The 24,680-nt window shown below is 32.4% G+C and overlaps 6 protein-coding genes across 18 annotated transcripts in view; 3 read left to right on the top strand and 3 right to left on the bottom strand.

The window, feature by feature from the left end:
- Positions 1–48: 48 nt before the first annotated feature.
- Positions 49–11,952, bottom strand: LOC111425242 (carnitine/acylcarnitine carrier protein colt, mitochondrial). Its single transcript, XM_023059157.2, has 4 exons — positions 11,779–11,952; positions 11,238–11,667; positions 394–570; positions 49–338 (listed from the first exon to the last, which is right to left on the bottom strand). The coding sequence occupies exons 1-4, from the start codon at positions 11,869–11,871 to the stop codon at positions 148–150; spliced, it is 891 nt and encodes a 296-aa protein (XP_022914925.1). The 5' UTR covers positions 11,872–11,952; the 3' UTR covers positions 49–147.
- LOC111425240 (toll-like receptor 13) lies at positions 690–3,036 on the top strand. Its single transcript, XM_023059155.2, has 2 exons — positions 690–800; positions 867–3,036. Exons 1-2 carry the CDS (start codon positions 753–755, stop codon positions 2,976–2,978), a joined length of 2,160 nt encoding a protein of 719 aa, XP_022914923.1. The 5' UTR covers positions 690–752; the 3' UTR covers positions 2,979–3,036.
- LOC111425241 (uncharacterized) lies at positions 6,146–8,272 on the top strand. The gene is made up of 7 exons (XM_071199106.1): positions 6,146–6,207; positions 6,293–6,371; positions 6,420–6,595; positions 6,642–7,544; positions 7,598–7,807; positions 7,857–8,040; positions 8,094–8,272. Exons 3-7 carry the CDS (start codon positions 6,548–6,550, stop codon positions 8,255–8,257), a joined length of 1,509 nt encoding a protein of 502 aa, XP_071055207.1. The 5' UTR covers positions 6,146–6,207; positions 6,293–6,371; positions 6,420–6,547; the 3' UTR covers positions 8,258–8,272.
- Positions 11,953–13,702: 1,750 nt separating the features above from the next.
- On the bottom strand, positions 13,703–14,617 carry LOC111425325 (hyaluronan mediated motility receptor-like). Its single transcript, XM_023059284.2, has 4 exons — positions 14,500–14,617; positions 14,217–14,447; positions 14,012–14,161; positions 13,703–13,963 (listed from the first exon to the last, which is right to left on the bottom strand). Exons 1-4 carry the CDS (start codon positions 14,538–14,540, stop codon positions 13,792–13,794), a joined length of 594 nt encoding a protein of 197 aa, XP_022915052.1. The 5' UTR covers positions 14,541–14,617; the 3' UTR covers positions 13,703–13,791.
- Positions 14,618–14,832: 215 nt separating this feature from the next.
- Positions 14,833–18,369, top strand: LOC111425202 (putative leucine-rich repeat-containing protein DDB_G0290503). The gene is made up of 4 exons (XM_023059070.2): positions 14,833–17,552; positions 17,619–17,867; positions 17,919–18,068; positions 18,124–18,369. Exons 1-4 carry the CDS (start codon positions 14,986–14,988, stop codon positions 18,296–18,298), a joined length of 3,141 nt encoding a protein of 1,046 aa, XP_022914838.2. The 5' UTR covers positions 14,833–14,985; the 3' UTR covers positions 18,299–18,369.
- A 51-nt stretch (positions 18,370–18,420) lies between these two features.
- Positions 18,421–24,680, bottom strand: part of LOC111425201 (Calcium-independent receptor for alpha-latrotoxin) — a 64,934-nt gene continuing 58,674 nt past the window's right edge. For 5 of the 13 annotated variants that reach the window (XM_023059057.2, XM_023059056.2, XM_023059062.2 and 2 more), the window contains 9 exons: positions 23,877–24,469; positions 23,657–23,822; positions 23,395–23,609; positions 23,234–23,337; positions 23,012–23,056; positions 21,863–22,031; positions 21,591–21,803; positions 20,556–20,840; positions 18,421–20,282 (listed from right to left, as the gene is read on the bottom strand). In XM_023059057.2, the coding sequence (XP_022914825.1) occupies positions 19,560–20,282; positions 20,556–20,840; positions 21,591–21,803; positions 21,863–22,031; positions 23,012–23,056; positions 23,234–23,337; positions 23,395–23,609; positions 23,657–23,822; positions 23,877–24,469 (2,513 nt within the window). In that variant the 3' untranslated portion in view covers positions 18,421–19,559. Of the gene's footprint in view, positions 20,283–20,555; positions 20,841–21,436; positions 21,804–21,862; positions 22,032–23,011; positions 23,057–23,233; positions 23,338–23,394; positions 23,610–23,656; positions 23,823–23,876; positions 24,470–24,680 lie in introns of those variants that run through there. The other 8 variants (XM_023059058.2, XM_023059063.2, XM_023059064.2 and 5 more) reach the window with 8 other exon arrangements.

The following is a 24,680-nucleotide window of genomic DNA, read 5'->3' as shown; positions in this document are numbered from 1 at the left end:
TTGAATTTGAAGTTGTTTTCTACCTAAGCGTTCTTAAAAAAATAAGTCTTTGTTTTTCTTAACGTTAATATATTTCTCTGTATAAAAATATTTAACATATTATTCATGTACCGTCGAAAGAAAAGTTACAAAAAAAAACACTTTTTATCAACTCTCCTGGGGGAATGCATATTGTAAGAGTTTCTTGCACATTTCGAAACCGAGGAAACAAGCGGCGTTCGCGGGGAATGCTCTCATTAAAACAGGAACGATGCCTTTGTAAAGTGCTAAAGGTCCTTCGTTCTTTAATAAATCCCTAGCAACATCCCTTATTCCATTGGGAAATTCGCCCGCTTTGGCTGCAAAAAAATAAATTAAATTAAGTAATAACATTAATAAACGATTTTAAATTACCCGTTTGTAAACGGCTTTTAAGAACATCGAAAGGCATCCCAATTAACCAATTAGCGATTCCCGAACATCCCCCAGCAAACACCGTTCCGCTGATTGTGATATCTTTTTTACCATTATCGGTAAGGTAATCCTTGATCGCTTCGTATGTCAGAAAATATAAGCCACTTGCGGGTACATCTAAAAATATAAGCAAAAAATTCATTTTTGAACCTTATCATAAAACGGTTTGACATAAAAATTGAGAAAAGCAGATAATACAGGAACAGAAGTGGGCGAGAACATCCTGAGTTTTTAGATAGAACATGGGGAGAACTATCATTACTATACTTACGATGTTCGTGTAAAGTAGAAAAACAAAAATGTGTTGCTCATTATTTTATTATTTACTCCTTACAAGTTTTATTCCAGTAAGTACTTTTAAATTAATAAAACAATTTTCCCAATTTTTATATGTATCATTATTCTTCCATTAGATATCTTACACATTATGGGAAAACGAAAAATTATGCCCACTACAATGTACGTGTTATTTACAACATTTAACCGAAACATCAATATATCGTTACACCCAACAAGATAAAGAAGCTGAAAAACACCAATCAGAAGCATTCGGTCACGAGAACAACGAAGTTTTATACGACGACGATTTCATTGCGACGTTTGAAGAGGCAAAATCGATTCTAAGAACGGCTGTATGCATGATACAAACCGAAACGGAACTAAAAGATTTATTAAGAAAAGTGCAAAAAGATGTGAATGCGTTAACGTTAATTCAAGGTTCTGATTCGGGGAATAAAACGTTAAAAGCAAGCGATTTGGTTCAATTTCAAGACCTCCTCGTGTTGGAATTGCAAGGTGTTAAATTGAAGGAGCAACAAAACGCGAGTAATTTTGTTTACGAAGTTGATGCGAGTTTGACATGGTTGGAGTATTTAAATTTGGAAAGGGTTACGTTGAAAAATTCGTTGAGGAGTTTTCGGGTGTTTGATAAAGATGAAGAAGTCACTGTTGAGTATGTAAAAAAATTTTTGCCGAATTCGAAACCGATCGCTTTCGTTAAAAAAGGCCCCCCAACTGAAATATTGCCCTACAAAGAATACGTGGAGCAAATGAAAAATAATTTTGCGTCATTTAAAGGTTTTGAATCGTTAGTTTTATTGCGCATATCCGATTGCGATTTAAACACTTTGTATTGGGAAATATTTGAGGGTTTAAGTAAGCTGGAATATTTAATTTTGGATCGAAATCATTTAAAATTTATTCCCGATTTCGCTTTTTATGGCGCCCCAAAATTAAAATCGTTGTCTTTAGCCCACAATTATTTGTTAAACATTCAATTAACACATTTAGCTGGTTTATTAGAATTGGAATATTTAGATTTGTCTCACAATAATTTCTCGGAATTGTCCGAATTATCTTTGCCACCATTTCCAAAATTAAAATTGGCCAATTTCGGCGATAACCCCGTTACGGTCATTTTCCCAAATACTTTCGAAGTTTTAAATACAACCGATTCAATTATTTTGGGGAGTGAAGAGACGCCTTTATCTTTGTTAACAAACTCTTTTGTCGGGTTAAAATTGTTAAAAAAATTAACAATACGTAATTTAAAAATTAAAGTTTTGCAAAAAGAAATTCTTGTGGGGATGCCAAGCTTAAAAGAGTTCATTTTAACCGGCGATATCCCAAAAATCGATTTTGATGCGTTTATGGAAGTAAATAATTTAGAAAAATTAATAATGAATCAATGTAATATCTCCCGATTATCCGTTGACACTTTCATGGGTTTAAATCGCTTAAAAATTTTAGATTTATCAAAAAATAACATCGATTTCATCCCCCCCGGGTTATTCGACATCTTACCCAACCTCCGCGAATTATATTTAAGCAATAACCACCTCAAAGAAGTTTCAAAAGGCATTTTCCCAAACACTTTAAGATTAATTCGCCTCGATAACAATCCCTGGCAATGTTCTTGCGATATGAGCGATTGGAAACCGATGATTATTAATCGAATTAAACGAAAAATAGCAAAAATTTGTAATCAAGAATTCGATAAAGGCATTTCTTGCGGCAAAGACACCTCATTCACTTACACATACATTTTTGAACCGAAAGTTGCCCCAAAATGTGCGTCACCGCCCGAATATATTAATCACAGCGTGTTCCACGTAATGAGAAAACAATTTAAATGTTCCGCTTATAAACCAAAACTTCGCAAAATTAAAAAGCAAAAAAATACTTCCCTTGAAGTTACCGCGAAAACTATCGATGTTTCTACAGAAAATTCTTATGTTTCCGACGAAGAAAACAATTTTAATAACAAACAATCGATTGAAACTAATCGTCACTCAATCGAGTTAAACAGACAATCAAATGAGCTACATAGACACTCAATTGAGTTAAATAGACAATCTAATGATTTAAACACATTTTTATCGTCTCAAAATAATCGGGATGTTTATAATAAATGGAACGGCGGGTTAAATTTTTCACAAAAAAGTGTTGAACTTAATACTAGAAACGGTATTAGAAAAAAAAAGTTTCGCAAAAATTCTTTTGGTAAAATTAAGAAAGTTTTATAAATAACCATTTTGTAATTATCATTGTATTTTTTATATTTCAATATATTTTAACAGATTTTTTATGTCTTTTTTAACCCTTTAAGTGCAGATTATTGAACTTAATTTACTGGACATAACTGGACATGATTTTGAAACGTAAGGGTATTATCTAATACAATTCTAATACAAATTTTTGCTGCGCAAGTTGAATGTTTACAATAAAAAAAAACCCTGCCTACCGACGAGTCTGAGAGATGTTGAAGCTTTGAATGGGTACTTTTCTTCGATTTCGGGACGATCTGCGGAGGTCGACCCGGACGTGCACAACTTTTATGCTAATAATGTCAGACCTGGTGTGAAAAATTTCTTTTTCCAAAAAGTAAATTAATCTAAGATCAATATTATCTTGACGAAGATGTCGAGTCAAGTGGTGGGGATTGATGGTATAAGCCTTAGGATGTTGGGTTTCTGTTGTCCACACATAACTCCCTACCTCCTGCATGTAATTAACTTTTGTTTAGAGTTTGGTGTCTTTCCTGAGAAATGGAAATCTGCCAAAGTTGTTCCTATACCTAAGTCATCGACTGCTTCTTCCTTCTCGGATGTGAGGCCAATTAGTATCTTAAGTACTTTGTCGGGAATTTTGGAAAGGGTTGTGGCGGAACAAATACGTGAGCACTTGGAACGGTTTCATATTCTGCCCTCCATCCAATCAGGATTTAGGCCTGGGTATAGTTGTGCAACCGCACTTTCGACAATTATTGATGATGTTACGTCTGCAACGGACAATGGCGCGGCTACTGTTTTGGTTTTACTTGACTTCTCTAAAGCGTTTGACACTATTAATCATCAACTTCTCTTAGCAATTCTTCATTATATTGGGTTCAATAATACAGCGTTAAATTTTTTTAATAATTATCTGTGCGGGAGAAGTCAGTATGTGGTTATTGATAATGATGTGTCGGATTCTGCCGTATTGAGGTCTGGTGTGCCGCAGGGCTCTACATTGGGTCCCCTTTTGTTCACTATCTATACGTCTCAAATGTTGATCTTTGACCGCTTTTGCTCAAAATTTCATATCTATGCGGATGACACACAACTTTACCACAGCTTTAGCTCAAATAATGTGCTAGAGTCTGTTGCAGATGTAAACAATGATCTAGATAAATTTTTAAATATTACTAAGAAACATGGTCTTTTGTTAAATGGGAATAAATCGGTCTATATGGTGTTCGGGGGTAGGGAATCCAAAGCGCTTGTCAGCAGTATGGCCCATATCTTTATAGATGGAATTGAATTGGAGAGGAAGGTCTGTGTCAAGGATCTTGGTCTTTGCGAGTCTGTAATTTTATCCAACTTTACATACTGTGACACAATTTACGGCCACTGCCTGTTGACTGATGATGCGCGACGTATTCAGGTAGTTCAGAATTCTTGTATTCGTTTTATATTTGGTATACGTCGACGTCAGAGAGTATCGTATAAGCTGGGGTTCAACTCCCCCAGCTTAGTAGTATGTCAATAATATCGTGGCTGAGTATGTCAAGTCGTCGTCGGTTACATTTTGGTTGTTTTCTTTATAAAGTTGTGTCAAGTAAACTACCACCTTACCTCACCAACAAAATTACTTACAGAACGGACATTCATAATATTAATGTACGGCGTAAGGACCTCATTGACATTCCTCGTCACCGTACCCAATTGTTCAAGAGGTCTTTTAGTTATAACGCGGCATGTATTTTGAATAAGTACAGTCTGCTTTTTGCTCAACCATCGTTTCGCACTTTTAAAGAGTCTCTGCGTCTTAAATTGCTTAATGACTAGCGCGTCGTTCTACCTTCAACTCGAATTAGTGTATATATATATATTTTTTCTTTTTAGTTTGTTAGGGACATTTATTAATTTTTATTTGTTTAGGCTCTTCATTTTTTATATTTTTTTCGTTTTTTACTTGTCGGCCACGATAATTGTTTCAGGTTGAATTTAATTTTGATTTGTTATTACTTTATTTTGTTTTTTTTATATATTTCTTTTTTTTTGTGTATGGGATTTCCAGGAAGACCAGGACGCCATAATTTGGCTTACTGATGGAAATACCCTTTGGCAAACTCTATACTTAGTTATTTTAATGTATTACCTATATTGTATTGTTATGCCAATAAACTATTATTATTATTATTATTAATTCCCAGAAATTTTACGGTTACAGTTTTTCTGTGTATACCTTATTCTGTAATATTGTATTTTAAAAATGATGTGTCATCAGCATATTGTAATGTAATTGCTGTCTATAAATTTATTGGTAAATCGTTGGTGTATATAATATATTGCAAAGGACCAAGCACTAAACCTTGCGAAACACCTGTACGATCTGTTAGATAGGATTCCATTATTTTATTAGCAACGCCTCTTATGCCATAGTAGCTTAACTTTCCCAACAGTATCTTGTGGTCAACTGCGGTCACAAAATAGTGCTTCATCTTTTTATCAAAAGCTTATAATATAGATTCGATAATGCTTGCCCCTGCAGTTATCGTCGATCTTTGTCTGCGGTAGCAGGTGTGATTTTCGTTCCACATACTGCCGCTATCAAAGTATTATAAGTATTCTGCTGTCTGTGTATACTGTGATATCGTCATATCAAATATTGTATAAGACTTCCTTGAATATTTCTTCAGAGTAGTGGTTGAATAAAAGTGGAGAAAGAATGCAGCCTCGAAGAATTTTAATTGCAAATTTCTGTATTGATCTTAATGGTAGTTGACTGGTTCCTGTAGGAGTTTCGTTTGATCCTCCATCTCCATGTACTCCGAAACCTCCACCATCTTTTCATTCTCTGATGGATGATTTTAAGAAATAACTGGAATGTTTCCATTTATTAAATATGTTAGTCAAGAATTTAATAGATTTATCATCAAAAAGCTAGATTCTGAGTACATTTCGTCTAATCCCAGAGCTTTTCCTTCTTTTAAAGTGAGAATGACGACTTTGATTTAATTTGTTATGATATTAAGTCCAGATTAAGATCAATTTAAACTCATTATCTCATAAATGTTGTATGGGAATAAGATCTTGTGGTTGTGGAGGTGTGTAACTGATGAGAAACATAAAATATTGTACAAAGAGAGAGAACTAAAAAGAAAGGAAGAAAGATACTGGTTAAGCACGTTTAAAAAAAAATTGTATATTTGAAGAGTTTAAGGAAATAACACGTGTTTTATACCTTTAATGTGAAATAAAAGTTGTAACTGTAAGTAGAAACATAACTAAAACATAAAAAATCGATTAATAGTTAAATATTAAATGTTGATTAAATAATTACAATTTAATTCTAGCTATGTTAGTAGCGTTTTATCGTGATCTTTTAAATCATTTTATGCATTCTTCTATCCGTATACACACCTTACTATAGAGGTAATATTTCTTTTTGTCTTTTAATAACTTAATTAATATTTTTTTTAGCCAACATAAATTTCTACTACAATTTGTATCTACAGTTCTTGCATACATAACAATCTCGTTTATGTTAATAATTAATATAAAGTGTTAAGCTATTAATTAATATAGCTTTAAGCAGAATTGGAACAAAAATGCTTTTATATAAAAACATTATCAGTTGCACAAATGTCTTTATTAAGGTAACAAAAGTTAATTTAAAAAAAATTACTCTTACATTTTTTTTAGGAAATGTTAACTACTCACACGTTTTTAAAGGATCATAAACTTCCCCTTAAAATATTATCAACAATTCTCGCTTGCTTAACACTATTCTTATTAGCTCCAATTATTTTAATTTGTTTAATTAAAAATAACTTGATCAAATTATTTTTGAATCTTCGTTACGATGGAAAATGTGGAATCGTTTCGGGCGTGGATTCATATTTTGAATGTATAAAGAATCAACCTTCTTATGTGAGCATAATAGAACATTCTGGATCAATCGAAGAATTACAAACTATCATCAAAAAATCTACAAGTCGCTTATTACAATCCCATTATAAATTTTCAAGCACAATTCATAACATTTTTGGAGTATATTATTATTTAAAAAATCAAGTTTTTTTAAATGATGTATTTTCCATAGAAAATATTGATGTTTCGAGTAAAGATCTTCTTAAAAATTATTTGGAAAAGCATTGTTTTTCCGATTTTGGTGATAAATCGTTATGGAAAGTTGTACTGTTTGAAACTTCGATAAAATGGAACGAAATGGATAACTCAAAAACTTATTACGCGATTTTAATCAGATTTAATCATTGTTTGGGTGATGCAATAGCTTTATCGATGTACCTCCAACAATACTTCTACAACAACGTTAAAAGCAAATATTTCGAAAAATTAAGAAACAATTCAAAAAGTAAAGATGTATTTAATAGAAGCAACTTAGGAAGTCTTTTATTTCCTGGCTCTAAATTAAATTACACCGAAATAAATTTATTCCCATCTCACCAAAAATTAGCTATGTTTAACGAAGATGAACCAAGATACATCCATTTAATTAAATACATAAGTAAACAATTAAATTGTTCTTTTACGGATGTTATTACAATTTGTGCTATGTCGAGTATCACTAATTATTTAAAATTGGTAAGTAAAAAAACAAAATGATTTTGAATAATAATTTATAATACTAATTTTAGGAAGGAGTTAAAACCACAAACTTCATAGTTGCGAACACATCAAGACCTCGCCACGGAGATAATATCAATTTTATTTTGGAACAGAAAGAATTATCAAATAATTTCACAATAGAAGCTTTTAATTTGCCACTAAAACAGCAAAATATATTAATCAGATTTAAAGAAATTTTGCCTATTTTAACGGATGGAAGAAATTCTGACACGGCACAAGTACCAAAATTAATTTAATTAATCAACACATTTTAATTTATAATTCTAGATTATTTATTGGATTACAAAGTTATTATCGTTCTTACACCCAAAATTATTGAGGAAAATTACTCGTTTAAACTCAATAGGGACCACATTGGCAATCACAAATATCCCATTTGCCGATTATTGCAAAATCGGGACAAGTGCGGTTAAAACTATATTCGCATTCCCTAACAATTTCGAAAATACAAGTGAGTAACTGTTAAATCGAACGAATTCACATCATTCGAAACTTTTTTTTAAGAATTCCTTTTGGTGGTGTCCACGTTTCAAGATAAATTACAAACCATCCTGATTACAAAAAAAAATCTAAAGGTATCTGGGGAAAAACTACAAGAAATATTAAACAATTGTTTTTTAAATATTAATCGTCTTTATGAGGAAGTGAAATTAAATGAAATTAAATAATTAGTGTTTATCAAAATTTTGGAATTAATTTTATGAAATAAAAATTTTGAAGAAAATGACCTTTGCTTCTGTTATGACGGAATTATTCTTGATAATAATAATAAATCCATTATTGCCTAATTAATTCATACAAGTATTACAAACAAATATTTCAGTAGCAAACATTTCACTTTTTTTTAATGTCTTCTATGTCATTAGTTTCATATTCTCTGGTAATTTATTATACAGAGAGAAACCTGATGTTTAGGTGGCCGATACACTTTTGCATTTTTAGTTTCATAATAATGAACATTAAATCCTTTCTCCCATTGCTCCTCTCTCTCGCTTATGTGCATAATACACACAAATATACAGGGTGTATCTGAATGACATGCCCAAACTTCAGGGTGTGATTCTTTAGGCAATTTTAAGGGTACTTTGATATATAAACCATGATCGACTTGCGCTCCCCTAAGGAGCTACACCCCTCCAAAAATGGCGAAAAATTTTGGTTTAATTTTTTTTTCTCAAAAACCATAAACGCTAGGACAACGAAATTTGGGGAATATGTTTAACTGGTAGTAGGGCACGTTTTCACCCTATTTGTACTTTCAACCTATCCGTCTAAACTACTAAACGTAACCACCCCCTTTACATTTTTGCTAAAATTTTTTAATGCAGAGGGTAAATACATTAAAAAAAAATTACATAGGTAGATGAAAGTATCCTAAAACTTTTTTGTCTCTCTAAAATTTTTCCAAAAACGACTAATTTTTGAGAAAAAAAATAATAAAGCAAACACTGCCCGTTCAACAACGGGGTTGTCGATCAAAAGTTGGAATGAATTTTTCATGAAAAAATCTTAGTAGGCTTTGCAATCTTTGTCAGAAATATTTTTGACGTTTAAATGTCAGTGGTTTTCTTACGATTGTTATTGTTTTTCAAATTAATTTATGAATAAAGTTCTACCGCATTTACGCTCGTTCACTCGACGTTTCAAAATTTTAAATAAAACAATAATAATAGTAAGAAAACCGCTGACATTTAAACGTCAAAAATATTTCTGACAGATTGCTAAGCCTGCTAAGATTTTTCTTTAAAAATTCATTCCAACTTTCGATTAACAACGCTACAGCTTAACAGTTAGTGTTTGCTTAATTAATTTTTTTCTCAGAAACTATTAACTTTTCGAAGAACATCAGAGAGGCAAAAAAGTTTTAGAATATTTTCGTCTATCTAAATAAAATATTTCAAATGTATTTATCATCGTCATAAAAAAGATCTAGACAAAAATTGAACGGGGGTGGTTATGTTTAGTAACTTAGAAGGGAAGATTGAAAGTACAAATAGGCTCGAAACATGCCCTATTATAAGCTAAACATATTTTCCAAATTTCATTTTCTTGGTGTTAATGGTTTTCGGGAAAAATAAAATAAACCAAAATTTTTCGCCATTTTTGAAGGGGCGTAGCTCCGCAGGGGAGTCGAAATCGCCGATAGTTTATATGAGAAAGTACCCTTAAAATTGCCTAAAGAACCACCCCCTGAAGTTTGGGCACGTCATTCAGATACACCCTGTATATTCTGCTGGGATGGTAAGTATATTACTTTTGAATATATTCCTATAGCTTTCCTTAGAATTTATTTTTTAAGGGCTGTTTTTTCTTACTGCTTCTTTTTGTTTTATAAATATTTTCGTGCATGAAGAGATGCATACCATAGAAGGATTTCGTATGTTGCAGCAAATAGTAAAAAATAAGCCTGGCGAGCCAATTCATACGATGTTCACAGATGGATCAAAAACACCGGAAGGGGTCGGAGCAGGAGTATACTGCCAGACACTTAGAATTAAGCAAGCCTGGATACGTACTTTACTGTTTCCAGGCGGAAGTATTTGCTATTGACATGGATGCTAAAATCCTTCTTGAGAGAGGTGAAGAACATGACAGTACGAATTTTCTCAGGCAGTCAAGCCGCTCTCCAGGCGTTGTAAGCCGTGAAAACAGTGTCGGTTCTGGTTAATGATTGTAAGAGAACATTAAACACACTGAGTTTTGATAAGAGAGTTTCTCTGATCTGGGTCCCGGGTCACTCTGGGGTTGAAGGGCAGATAAGCTAGGACGATAGGGCAGCGCTAAAGCGTTTGTGGGGCCGGAACCAGCAGTTGGTGTAGCATTTGCGATGGACAAATATAGACTGTGGGCTGAAGAGAGATTTCGCCTACTGTGGACCAGTTCTCTTGGAATGAGACATGTTAAGATGTTTATTAACATCGCCCTGTCAAACCCGCGAATATTTTAGGACTTGCCTGTAGCAGCATAAAAGTTCTAATGGGTGTCTTTACTTGTTGGATTTAGAGGAAGCAGAGACGATTGAGCATATTTTATGCCACCGCCCTGCCGTTAACTATATCAGATTCTCGATTTTTGGGTCGCAGTTTATCTCCTCAAAGCATCTGAATGACTTTTCACTGAGCAAGGTATTAATGTTCGTTAAGAGCATTGGACTGCACAGTGAATAGATCTTTAGGGTCGCGGTGCAAGGTCGGTTGGTCCGCCTACCTGATATGTAGTCTATGTAATGTAATGTAATCTTTAAAACATTGATTGAATTATTTCTTGAATTCAATGCTTAAATTAGCCAAAAGAACCGAAGCTTTATTTCCTTACTTAATTTTAAACAATTTTTAATTAATTTTTTTAGGTAATTCACGTTATAAGAGATCCAAAACAAGTCTCAGTTTCTTATTATCACCATAACAGACTTTTAATTGCGCTTAATGAAAAAGATTCTTTTAAAATTCTATTTAAAACAATGCCATTTAGCAAATCTTTTAATAAAAAGTCCAAAAAGTATCTCAATGTTTCAAGAAAAACTACTCTGAAGAGGAAATGAGGAAAGGTACTATGGAGAGCTACAAAAAAGAACTTAGAGATGAAGATATTGATAAATTAAATAAGATGATTAATGAAAATATTAAAAGATATATATAATATAATTACCTCTTAATAAAGTAGCTCCAGAACCACGATAAATACTTTTAATACCACCTTCTTTGTAAAGTTTTTTTGCGCAATCAACGGGACCATCGTAAGTTTTAGTCTTGGCATCTTGTTGAATTTGCAAAAGGCACTTAATCCTTTCCCCAGGTGCCATAATACTGGTGGTGAAAATCCCCGAAAAAGCCCCAGCGGTGAAATAATTCATATAAGTGAATTGAGTTGGATCCGTGGGGCCAAAAATTTGTTTTCCCACTCGATAGCCCATAAATGATATGGCAAAAATTGGTGCTACACCGGCTAAGGGTGCTCCCATCCCTTTGTAAAATCCTCGAAACCCTTCATTTGCAACCGTTTTTTTCATACAATCGAATGTGCCACCATATAAAGCTGCTTCACCTGGTTTTGGTATTGGCATAGTTTGTAAACGAACCTGTTAATAAAAAAATTATTAAAAAAAAATTTTTATATGAACTTTGACCCATTTATTCTAATAGATAGTATCAAAGTCTGGGGTTATTTATATTTTTAGGTTAGGTTCTACCTTTATGGTATCGAAGGGGTGCCCCACGAGTACCGTGCAGATTCCTCCAACACCCCCACACAGGAAATACTCAGCTGGTCCCAAATCACCCATTTGTGCTATGTTTTAACAAATTGCTCCAACTATCTAGCAGAATTTCTGGTCGAAATGGCAGTGACAACCTCACTCGGTGCTCTAATACGAATTGAATGAATTGAATTTTATCTTAATGATAACACGATGATTGGCATATTTCTAGTTATTGTTTTGTAATAACAAGAATTACTTACTCAACTACTTTTAGATTAATTTTTAAGAAAAATTCGTTTACAACTTAAATAATTGGGAATCGTTTTAAAAACTTAAATCAATTTTACGTATATCTAATAGATGGCGACACTAAAAGAATGTTACTTTCATTTTATTTAGACAAAACTTTCGATTTTAAACTACTAATTTTGATTTTTATCGACCTAATTGATTACTTTAATTAATAATTGGTGATATTTAAACAAGGATCTTTCAAGAAATTAATTGTATAGCGAATTTTGAAAATTATCGGTGAAAATTGCATCAAAACTTCAAATATTGTTTTCTCAAAAACTAAAACTTATTTTTCAAAACGGGTTGGTTCATTGGAAAGAGGACACTTTTATTAACACTTTGGAAAATTTTCATATTCATTTTCCAAGAAATGGATTTTATAGGAATTTTTAAAACTTATTCGGAGAATTTGAAAAAATTGTCGATTTCAAAAATTTATTTCTCAAGAACTAAAAGTGATTTTTCAAAACGGCTTTTTGCATTAAAAAGAGAATACGTTAATTAATAATCGGTGATATTTCCAGAAGGATCCTTCAAGAAATTAATTGTATAGCGAATTTTGAAAATTATCGGTGAAAATTGCATCAAAACTTCAAATATTGTTTTCTCAAAAACTAAAAGTTATTTTTCAAAACGGGTTAGTTCATTGGAAAGAGGACACTTTTATTAACTCTTTGGGAAATTTTCATACTCATATTCCAAGAAATGGATTTTATACGAATTTTTAAAACTTAATCGGCGTAAATTGCAAAATCGATTATTTCAAACATTTATTTCTCAAGAACTAAAAGTGATTTTTCAAAACGGCTTTTTGCATTAAAAAGAGAATTATTTAATTAATAATCGGTGATATTTCCAGAAGGATCCTTCAAGAAATTAATTGTATAGCGAATTTTGAAAATTATCGGTGAAAATTGCAACATCGAAAATTTTATCAAAACTTCAAATATTGTTTTCTCAAAACCTAAAAGTTATTTTTCAAAACGGGTTGGTTCATTGGAAACAAGACACTTTTATTAACACTTTGGGAAATTTTCATACTCATATTCCAAGAAATGGATTTTATAGGAATTTTTAAAACTTATTCGGAGAATTTGAAAAAATTGTCGATTTCAAAAATTTATTTCTCAAGAACTAAAAGTGATTTTTCAAAACGGCTTTTTGCATTAAAAAGAGAATACTTTAATTAATAATTGGTGATATTGCCAGAAGGATCCTTCAAGAAATTAATTGTATAGCGAATTTTGAAAATTATGATGACGTAATAAATGCTAGAAATAAAAACTTATGTATTATTCTGATACTATTGGATTATAGTAAAGCATCCTGCAGTGTGTGGTTCGGCGATCAATTTGATTTCGAGTTTCTTGTCCAGGCGCAGCCAGGTTGTTAAAGTAGGTAATGTTCTCAATTTAGACTTCCCTTCATGTCTAAAACACTTAAATGTTCACATGTATGCTGATGACACTTAACTGTATGTTTTTTTTCCAAGACATGCTCATGATTCGACCTGCTTGCTTATAAATGAAGATTTCAAATCGCTAAAATAGAAGTTTTTCCAGAAGCAAGGAATCTTAACCAACTATTTATGGTTCTAATTTTAAATTAATTACTATTGATGTTGAATAAGCAACAATTGAAATATTTATTATGAAAAATATAGAAAATTACAACATACTTAATTAAATATAAAATAGTAAATAACTGAGATTATTGTTTTTCCACTGACAATAAGTTCCCTAAATCTTTAATTTCGACAGTGACTTGAGCAATATTTGACTGGAGAGATCTGCTTTTGATTTCAAGGACTTTCATGGATTTCATCAAACCCTTTGTTTTGTTTTCGTAGGATTCTCGATCAGCGATAAAGTCCTTATTGTACCTAAAATAACAAATTAATTTTTAAAAAATAAATAAAAATGATTCTCACTGATTCGCAGTATCCACGTATAATTTCCTGCTATTTTCCACATATTCTTTGGAATTTGCAATCCTTTCGTTTGTTTGTGTTAATTTTCCTTCTAACTTTTTAATGTTTGCTTTATGTTCCTCAATAGTTGACTTTGTGCCATTATATTTCCTGTTAAAAAGTTATATTTAGCACTGTAAAATGTTTTGATTTAATAATTAATTACTGGTGTACATCTGATAAAGCCATCGAAATATTCGAAAGATGTTTCTCAAGTCTTGCATGTTCTTTCTTTAATTTTATAAACTCCCCAACGTTTACTTCCGATTTAAATACTTTGTGGAGTTCCCCAATGTTTATTAGGACATCTTGATCACACTCATATTGAGTTGAAACATCTCTTTTTTCACACTCAATGTAGGAAGTTTCATCCATAGTTTTTGAAGGGCTAAAAAAACTAAATAATAACTATTAAATTATTGAGTTTCATTCAAAAATTTCATACTTACACTGTTTCATCAAGATTTTGGTCCTTATCACCGTTTTCCATCTTTAACTTTTTGATTACAATAACCGCTGATCGTTTGAAAGGACTCGTTAATCACGTTGAATGAACCAACGTGTACGCCATCTATTATTTGGGGGATAAAACATATTTTTTTAATGTTAAATTTGATTTCGTTCAATTTCTTTGTAATGTTCCTTCTTTCTGCCTACTTTGTTAATGTTTTTTGTGGTTTTAAACTTTTCTGCGCATACAATTTGTATGCCCAGAACTCGAAATTACAGAATTCTTTTTAAAAATTGCTGAGAGAAGTAGTAACTTTTATTTTAAGAGGTTGATATGAGTTTCCACTAAAATCAAACAGAAACGGCCAAATTCAAGTCTGCGGAAACGATTTTTTGTATCGGAAAAATTCCATTCAAGCGAATATATCTGTAGTGCACGTGTTTTGTGAATAATAAGAGTGTTGTATGCGTTTTAGTCGAAATAAATGAGCGAAATGGATGAAATAGTTGATAATTCCATAGAAACAAAAGAAAACGTTCATCAATCCTTGAAATTAAACGAAAACAAGGTAAAGAGAAGCAGCATTTTGGTGTCGAAAAATGAATCTTTGCAACAAGAGACGAAATGCAGTCGAAGAAGTGATGAAATGGATCGTCTCAATCATTTATTTGAAACTTTGAGTATCAGATCGTTGAGTGAAGGAAGGGAAATCGAAGAGTTTACTTCAGATTTAATCCAAGATGAATTTGAATTAAGGAAGGATATGAATAATGAGGATTGTAATCTTGACAATCAAAAAATTAAAGAAAATGTAGAGAATCATGAGATGGCCACTAAGAGTGAAGAAACCACCATGAAATTGATTAATTATCCAGAAGAAGGAGAATGTAATCAAAAAATAAAGAATTTAGATGGAACTTTATTTATTAATATGGAAAATAAGCAAGAAGAATCTAATAAGACAATGAATTTGAATCAAACTATAGAAATTGATGGAAAAATGACAAAATTAAATGAAACTTTGGAGATTAATACCAAAAATGTACAAGATGAATCATCCCAGAATCATGACATTACCATGAAATTGATTAATTATCCAGAAGAAGGAGAATGTAATCAAAAAATAAAGATTTTGGATGGAACTCTGGTTATTAATGTGGAGAATAAGCAAGAAGAATCTAATAAGACAATGAATTTGAATCAAACTATAGAAATTGATGGAAAAATGACAAAATTAAATGAAACTTTGGAGATTAATACTGAAAATATACCAGATGAGTTATCTCAGAATCAAGAAATTGTCATTAAGACTAAAGAAGTTGAAGAAATAAATAATTTAGATGAAACTCTGGTGATTAATATGGAGAATAAGCAAGAAGAGTCTAATAAGACAATGAATTTAAATCAAACTATAGAAACTAATGTAAATATGGAAAAATTAAATGAAACTTTGGAGTTTAATACCAAAAATGTACAAGATGAATCATCCCAGAATCATGACATGGCCACTAAGAGTGAAGAAATTGAAGAAACTACCATGAAATTGATTAATCATACAGAAGAAGGAGAATGCAATCAAAAAATAAAGAATTTAGATGGAACTCTGGTTATTAATATGGAAAATAAGCAAAAAGAATCTAATAAGAGCATGAATTTGAATCAAACTATAGAAATTGATGGAAAAATGAAAAAAATAAATGAAACTTTGGAGATTAATACTGAAAATGTACAAGATGAATCATCCCAGAATCATGACATTACCATGAAATTGATTAATTATGCAGAAGAAAGAGAATGTAATCAAAAAATAAAGAATTTAGATGGAACTCTGGTTATTAATACAGAGAATAAGCAAGAAGAATCTAATAAGACAATAAATTTGAATCAAACTATAGAAATGGATGTAAAAATGAAAAAATTAAATGAAACTTTGGAGATTAATACTGAAAATATACCAGATGAGTTATCTCAGAATCAAGAAATTGTCATTAAGACTAAAGAAGTTGAAGAAATAAATAATTTAGATGAAACTCTGGTTATTAATAACCAAGAAATCTTATCCCAAAGTCTTGAATTGGTCACTAAACCCAAAGAAATTGAAGAAAACACCGTGGATTTAATAAAAAATTGTGCTGATGAAGGAAATCTTAATAAATCTAATAAGACAATGAATTTGAGTCAAACTATGGAAATTGATGCAGAAAATATTAAAGAAAACGCCGATGATTTTGAGATTAACACTGAAAATATACCAGGTGAGTTATCCCAGAATCAAGAAATTGTTAAGACTGAAGAAATCTCCATGAAATTAAATGATAATACAGAAGAAGAAGGATGTAATCAAGAAATAAAGAATTTAGATGGAACTTTGGTTATTAATGCAGAGACTATTAAATCTAAAGAAACTGAGGAATCTAATAAATCTAATAAGACAATGAATTTAAATGAAACTATTGATGTTGATGAAAAAAATGTGGAAGAAGAATCATCTCAATGCCATAAGACTAAAGAAATGAATTGTAAAAAGAATTTAGATGAAACTCTGGTTATTAACAACGAAGAAAAATTATCCCAAACTCCTAAAATGGTGAATCCTAATAAATCTGACCAAAAACTTAAAAATTTAAATCAAACTTTAGATATGAATACAGAATGTAGTGAAGAAAAATCATCCCAGAGTCAAGAAAATTTGATTAAACAAGAACAAATTGAAAAGACCACCAAGAATTTGGTGAAATGTCGCCCACCAATTTCAAGAAAAAATCTGATAAAAAATTTAAATCAAACTATAGAAATTAAAACAGGCCAAAGTCATAAAATCGATTCACAAAAAACCAAATTAAACGAAACTTTCAACGCGGAAAATAATAAAGATGTTGATAAAGAGTTAAAAAAATTACCCAAAAAAATTAAAAGGAGCGACACCATAGTGATTAAACCCCGAAATGACGACGCTGGTTCGTCTAAAAATTTCGGCGATTCAGTTAAAAACGTAGAATTAAATGAAACGTTGGTTATTAAAACTGATAAAAGCGAAATGAATGAAACACTGTAAGTATTAAAAAGGAATAAGAAATTCCTTAATTTCTAATTAATTTATTTTTTTGGTTATTTTAGTCCCATTAAAGATATAAAAAAAAAATTATTTAGAATGAAAAAAGTTGAAATGGTTAATTCTTCAACTCAATGTGATCAAGCCGAAGGGGTCGAAATCGAAGGAAGCGTTAAAAATCATTCGAAATCATTGAAAGATTACGAGCAAAACTTGTTTCAGCAAATTTCTGAAGTGGCCACTATAAAGGAAGAATTCACCACAAAACAAGAACTTTTAGTTAATTTAGAAAGTGCCTTTTCAACTGCTCATGAGTAAAAAATCATTTAAAAAAATACCACTTAATTAACACAAAATTATTTTAGAAAATACGAACGTTGTAAATCCGTCGCAAATGTTTACAAAAGTAATGAAGAGGCTTTGAGGAAATCTTTAGCTGAGGCAGAGGAAAAACTGAAAGGGGGTATGAACACCGAACGCAATGTTAAATCGCAAATTGAAAAATGTCTTAATGAGTAAGTTAGCATTAAAATTTTATTATTTTTATGTAATTTTCGGTTATTTGTGTAGGTATTACGGACAATTGATGTCAAAACGTGATGAATACGCAAGAGAATTGAGAAAAACGGCTAAAACTGTGAAAATATTGGAAATAAAAGTGAAATCATTAGAAACCAATTTGGCGCAAAAATGTGAAGAAAGGGATAATTTAATGAGTGTTTTAAACGATTCCGTTAGGCACTAAATAAAATAAGTTAAAATAAATTATTATATTTTTGTTTAATCGTTTGTAATAAAAATTATTATTAATCTGAATCTTAAATGTAATTGATTAAACGTCGAGGTAAATGCAGTAAAAACAAACAGTTCTACGAGAAAATTAAATTTATTGGTCAGACTTTGTGATTCAATATTTAGATTTAATACATTTTCATTATGGTGTGTGCTAATGCCGTTTTATAGCAGTAACAATTTTTATTTCCTGACTAATTATACCATTAATCAACATGTACAAAGCACTATACAATATGTACAATAATTAACGTAATAACAGTTTTCTTTTTTTACTATGTAGCGATGTCTTTAAAGTTCGAACAGTTTTTTTTTTATTTCAGAAAAAGGACGAGATGCGGGAACGTTTTTTTGCGGGCTTTTTGAGGTGAAGTTAACTCTTTATTTTTTATCTTTCCTATTTCTCATTCGATTTATTTATTTTTTGTTTCAACATGTAGACGGTAAACACAATTTTACAATACATTTTTTTGATGCATTTTTCAGAGGAGGGTCGCTTTTTTTAAAGACACGTCGCGGAAACGCGTATTACGGAATGATTTCATCAAAAAAGATTTTTTTCTTTTACTTACGTTTATTTTTAATCTACGACAGAAATGGCGTTTGCCGCAACGGCTCATTACCTTCATTTTTTTTAGACGATTTCATCGTATTTACATTTTATTTCTTGACCGTGCAAACTAGGAAATATGTTTTAAAAAAAATGCAATTAAACGTCCCAGATTTTTTTTTAATTATTTACACTTATCTTTTTTAATCTCTATCCAAAAATAAAATAAAAGTCGTTTTTATTTCAAGTGATAATCCCCAAAACAACGAAATATATATTGTTTTGGATAGAGAATTACATAGTGATTACGTTTTTTTTCTTTAAATAAATAATAGGAGTCGTGAAATAATAAAAAAAAATGCAATAAGAAGCGATTATTTGTCCGTAAATTATTGCGTCTTACATAACAGTGGAGGGATAAAAATACAGATTAAAACAAAAATAAAAAGAGCGAAACGTTTTTACGTTTTAAAAATAAAAAATAGTGCTTTAGCACTTAAAAAAAAATAATCGACACGATAAATAGATAATGATCGAAAGAAAAAAACAGTCTAATAATTTTATAAAATTATCACTTTCTTCGTGAGCCTTAAAATACTATGACCTAAAACAGTTTGATCATTTTTGGATCACAGATATGCACCTGCACGGGGGCAGTCTCCACCTAACTTTCACTATATTGCGGCACGACGAGAGTTCGCGGCGCGTACGGATCGCGACTATACATTTCCGGTGGTTCTAAATGGCACACGACCGTTTCACCATCTAAAACGGCCGCTAACGCTCTTCCAACGGCAGCATCTCCACCGCCAACGCGACGATTGAACCGAAACGGTTCTCCATCATTAGTATACCGATTTAGTTCTTTGGCTTGATGTTTAGGCAACGTTTCAGCAGCGCACGGTTGATAACCTCTCTCCGTTGGGGAATAAGGAATCAGCGGCCTATGATCCCCATAAGATCTAGACGACTGTCGACTCATATCGCTCTGTCGCTTACCATCTTCATCACTCATATCAGACACTTGCACATCATTCCTTTCAATTTCTTCATAAACCGGATCATCCTCTGGCATCAACCCGCGATGAAGACGAGCGTCGTGGATCTCTTGATAAGTATGATTCCAAGGGCTGGTAGTACGGAGCAAGCTGCCGTTCTTTTTACGAACGCCGTGTTGTAACGGTAAATGTTTCGGATGAGATAACGCGAAATCTTGAACTTCGTGAGGTTGCAAGTTGTTGCTAATCGATTGGTTGTATTCGATCGGAACGAACGGTTGCCGACGCGCGTCTTTCGCGTTGTTTAATAAAGCTTGGGAACGTGGCGATTCTTCTTGTTCGGATCCGCCGTGGCCGGAATCACGGCTGTATGACTTAAAAGAAATGTTCTATGAGGAAAAAAGTAATGTTATAATTAGATAATTAAAAAAAATAATTCATTTTGAGACAAACAAATTTTTTTCAGTCAACTACCACCAAAAGCAACTAATTCTGAAACATCTTATTTTATTTTCTTTTTAATTGATTAGTAATAATAAAAAAAATAAGATGTTTCTTAATAAAATATTTTTATGATAGATTGCATAAAAATAGATGTAAAGATAGAGAAAAAAAGACCTCTACAATGGCAACCAACCAAAATCACACACCCAGTTACGCACCTTCCAATGTAGAGGTTTATGAAGAGGGCCCCACGTAGATACAGATTTAGATATGTTGGAATTGACAGTGGAGTTTTTATAGAAATTACGAATATAGGGCAGGGTGGACGTGTTCGGGGTGGTGGTTTCGAGGGTGGCGGGCGATGACGCGTCAGGGCCGCGACCCGTGGGGCGCAACGGGTGAGGCGACACACTGGCGTCCGCCGCCGAACCGGATGTCGGCGCGAATATTTTGCCCTTTCGACTCATGCTTGTGCAGCTGCGAGAACTCCAGTTCCGTTGCAACTGCAAAACAATTTTTTTCTATTTTTTTCTTCATCACCCTCCCGCAAATACGTCACATATATTTTTTTAGTTTCAAGATTTTATTTTGGAATTAAGTGCAAGGCTACAAGGAAAGCAAGTCTAACTTGGATAAAACAGTTAATGCTCTCCAGTTGTTAGTTAGCTTACGATGCATGCCGGCGATAGCGGAGAATATTTTTTTATATATAGGAAGGACAGCAATGAATGCACCACCACGGTACCACAGATCCGCGTCGGTTTCCGGTTCCTTCTGATCTAGTTAGTAAGCAGCTCAACTTTTTATTAATTTGTGTATTTACAACTACAGGAGTAAGTATTTATAAGTTTTAGACTTATTCTTGGATTGTTAGTATATCAAATAAAAAATAAATACTTATTCCCACATTTATACAGAATGTTCCATAATTACAACTACTCTAATTACGGGATATCCTGCGTAATTAAAAGCTAAAAAGGTAAAATTTTAATTTAAACCGGGAAGAATTAAGATTTAAGAAGATATATGAAGGCGAGAGAAGTTTGTGTAAAAACTGCTGCGTAACCAAAGCACTTTTCTTGATTTTTTTAGGCTGTACCTTGTTGAGAGGACATATTGAGCAGTCGGTTGTGGTTGTGGTTGGTCGTGGTGGTACTAGCATTGTTCAGATCGGTTCTCGAAAGAACCTGGAGAAGTGCAGTCGGTCGCACGTTATTTAGGTTATTGGGCGTTACGAGATTGTTGATACCCACGCTAGTTCCGTGAGGCGACAGCACCGAGTTGTCCGTCGAGTGTGAGTTCGGCCCGGATTGGTTTCCATTAGAACCATCGTAAAGACTCGTCCTGCGCTCTTTATTCATCCCCGTACTATCGCTGCTACTACTCGATCCATTTGGCTTAGAACAACGTAGACATTTTGGCAACCAAGAATGTTGCATTATGAATTTTCGATATTCCTTTCGAACCTTCCAAAAAAAGTAAACACTTTTAGTCTCAAAATCGAATCAAAATTAATACTCATTACCTTTTCATTTTGAACACAGTGGAATAAAAATATAAAGCATCCTTGTAATGAATTGAACACGGTGAATAAATAAGCCATTACGACGGTTTCTTGGTTCAGATATAACAGGCCGAAAGTCCAAGTTAATCCTAGCAAAACCACCAAACACACGGCTCCCTTTAACCACGTTCTGAAATAAAAATTAATCTTTATTACTAATTTATATAATTGCATTAAAAATAAATATATACAATTAAAAATATTTAGAAACTAACAAAGAGGAAATTATCTCGACATATAATAAGATCAAAATGAGTTGTAACCAATGTAGCAAAAAAATTATGCTCTAGACGTCTTAATTATTACAGTGTGTTTGATTTTAGTTATCACAACAGATATCTCGACTACTGTTGGAGATATGACAAAATGTTGATCCATACTTAATATTGTATCTTTTCGAATATAATATTCTATCTCGGCCGATGATACACGAACTAAAATTAATTAACTTTTTATGGTAAAACACTCGGGATTCGGAGCTTACTACAAAAAAACTTGGGGCGGCCGACTTCGAAGACGTCGGCAGTCCTAAATATTGTTCGCGATACTTGGGTTGGATTGAGTTCAGTTGGTTTGGGTTGCAAATAGGAGAAGATCATGCTCTTAGAACAGAACCCAACACAAGTATCACGAACAATCCTTAGGGCGGCCGACGTCTTCGAAGTCGGCCGAGATTATTTCTTATATCATGAACAATACTTGTTCGGCCGCCATAAGTATTGTTCGTGATGGAGCATGATCTTCGCCTGCAACCCAACCTAAGTATCAAGAACAACACTTAGTGCGGCCGACGTCTTCGAAGTCGGCCGAGGTTATTTCTTCCATAAATTGCAAGCTGATTAAGATAATTAATAATCTCGGCCGACTTCGAAGACGTCGGCCGCCCCAAGCATCATGAACAATTCATAGTGCGGATTTATTGAAGTGGAGTAACTTTCCTTCTATAACATTTTGTCAAATCTCCAACAATAATCAATAGAAGCAAATATGACATAACAAATGCAATATAAATAATAACAAATTTTATAGTACGGAGAAAAGCATAGAATGTGCTTAACAGAGACAAAATGAGTGATCTACGGGTAAGAAACGTTAAATATAATATCTTACAACGGGTTTTGAAATTTGGATTGTAGTGCATTTTCTTCCTTTCCGCTACCATAGGGTAGGACGGCCATGCAATAAGAGAAGAAACGTTATTAGAACGGGTACCGACACCAAAAAAATTTAGATTCGTTTCATTATTGTAAATTATTTCGTTTAAAAACAAGTCGAGCAACCAACACTCATGCTAAAGAAACACTCATAACAATATTAAAACATCGCCCTTACCTTGTACTGGCCAACTTAGAATGCTCTTTATTTTTAATCGATACATTTGAGGTTGAGTGGCGACACATCATTACAATTGCCATCCCTAAGAATAAAACATTTGCCTAAAAAATAAAAAAAAATTTAATTACAATTTACAAAACAAAAATTAATTAATTTACCAATAAAATTAAAATCACAGGACCTACAAAACTATAAATAAAATAGTTTTCCGGTTTCAGCCAACAATATTGATCCGTCCCATATCCTTGCGGAAAAATAATGGCAGATACTATTACGATTATTAAAGGTATAACGTAGGACGTGATGTAGTAAAATCGAATCCTAGATTTTTCTACTTCAAACACTTCTATTAACATCACGTAGATTTGGAAGCCTAAAATCGACTTTTTAATAAAACAAAATTACCTTCAAAATTCTTACCTTCGAAAAACATCCAAAAGAACGCGCACAAAAAGAAATAGTGCAAAAATCCAGCAATTATTGAACACGCCGTGTGATAATCAGTGCGATTTATGCCAAATAAAAATATTATTTCTGCCACCAATAAGCAGAAGCATAAATTGGAATGTATAGTGGTTCGATCACTCTAAAAAAAATTTTTCTTCAACTAAAAAACATTATTAAACTATCTTTAACAAACCTTTAATCCTCTAAATAATTGGAAAGTAACTATAACTAATATTAAGCAAATAATCGAGATAATACACCCGATATAAGTTATAATTTGCAAGGCAACTTGATGCCCATCCGGTAAGTACACAGCATGAACGTCCATGAGTATGGCAAAATTGGTTAAATGATTACACAGACACACAGTGTGCGTTGAATTCGTCGAATCAACATCACAACCCTCTTCCGACCACGTGCTTGTTGTATAATCCCAAAAAACACAAGAAGGCTTGCTAACATTCGCAGTTTGAAGGTGCTTGAACGTCAATCGAACCGGCTCCCGCAACTGAATATGGCGCCCTTTACCCAGACTCGCCGAGATGATTTTGCTGTTCAATATTCGAGTCTTATTCGCGTTCATTTCCGAAGAATCCGGGTGCCATTGTAGAATTTCTTCTAAATGATCGAACGCCACGAATACCAATCTTACCAAACCTCCATCACTATTTTCTAAAAGTGCTCCTTGAGGAAGTTCGATCGAGTCGTTACTTGCCATCCATTTTTGATCGGTTGGAAATTTTTCTGTTGTTACTGATTTTGTTTCTAATACACGAACAGATAACACTATAAAAGAAAATATTATTAGATATATTATTTATTTACTTTTTTAACAATTATAATACTATTTCTGTGATTTTTAGATTTAACGCAACATATATATTTTTAAAGAAATATAAAGGAGCATGAAAATTTCCTAAAGTGTCCTCTTTCCAATGAACCAACCCGTTTTGAAAAATAACCTTTAGTTTTTGAGAAAACAATATTTGAAGTTTTG

This window comes from Onthophagus taurus, chromosome 8 (genome assembly GCF_036711975.1).
Source record: "Onthophagus taurus isolate NC chromosome 8, IU_Otau_3.0, whole genome shotgun sequence".
Taxonomy (NCBI): Eukaryota; Metazoa; Arthropoda; class Insecta; order Coleoptera; family Scarabaeidae; genus Onthophagus; species Onthophagus taurus.
The sequence above is the reverse complement of the archived record's forward strand: the minus strand, read 5'-3'. Positions and strand labels throughout refer to the sequence as shown.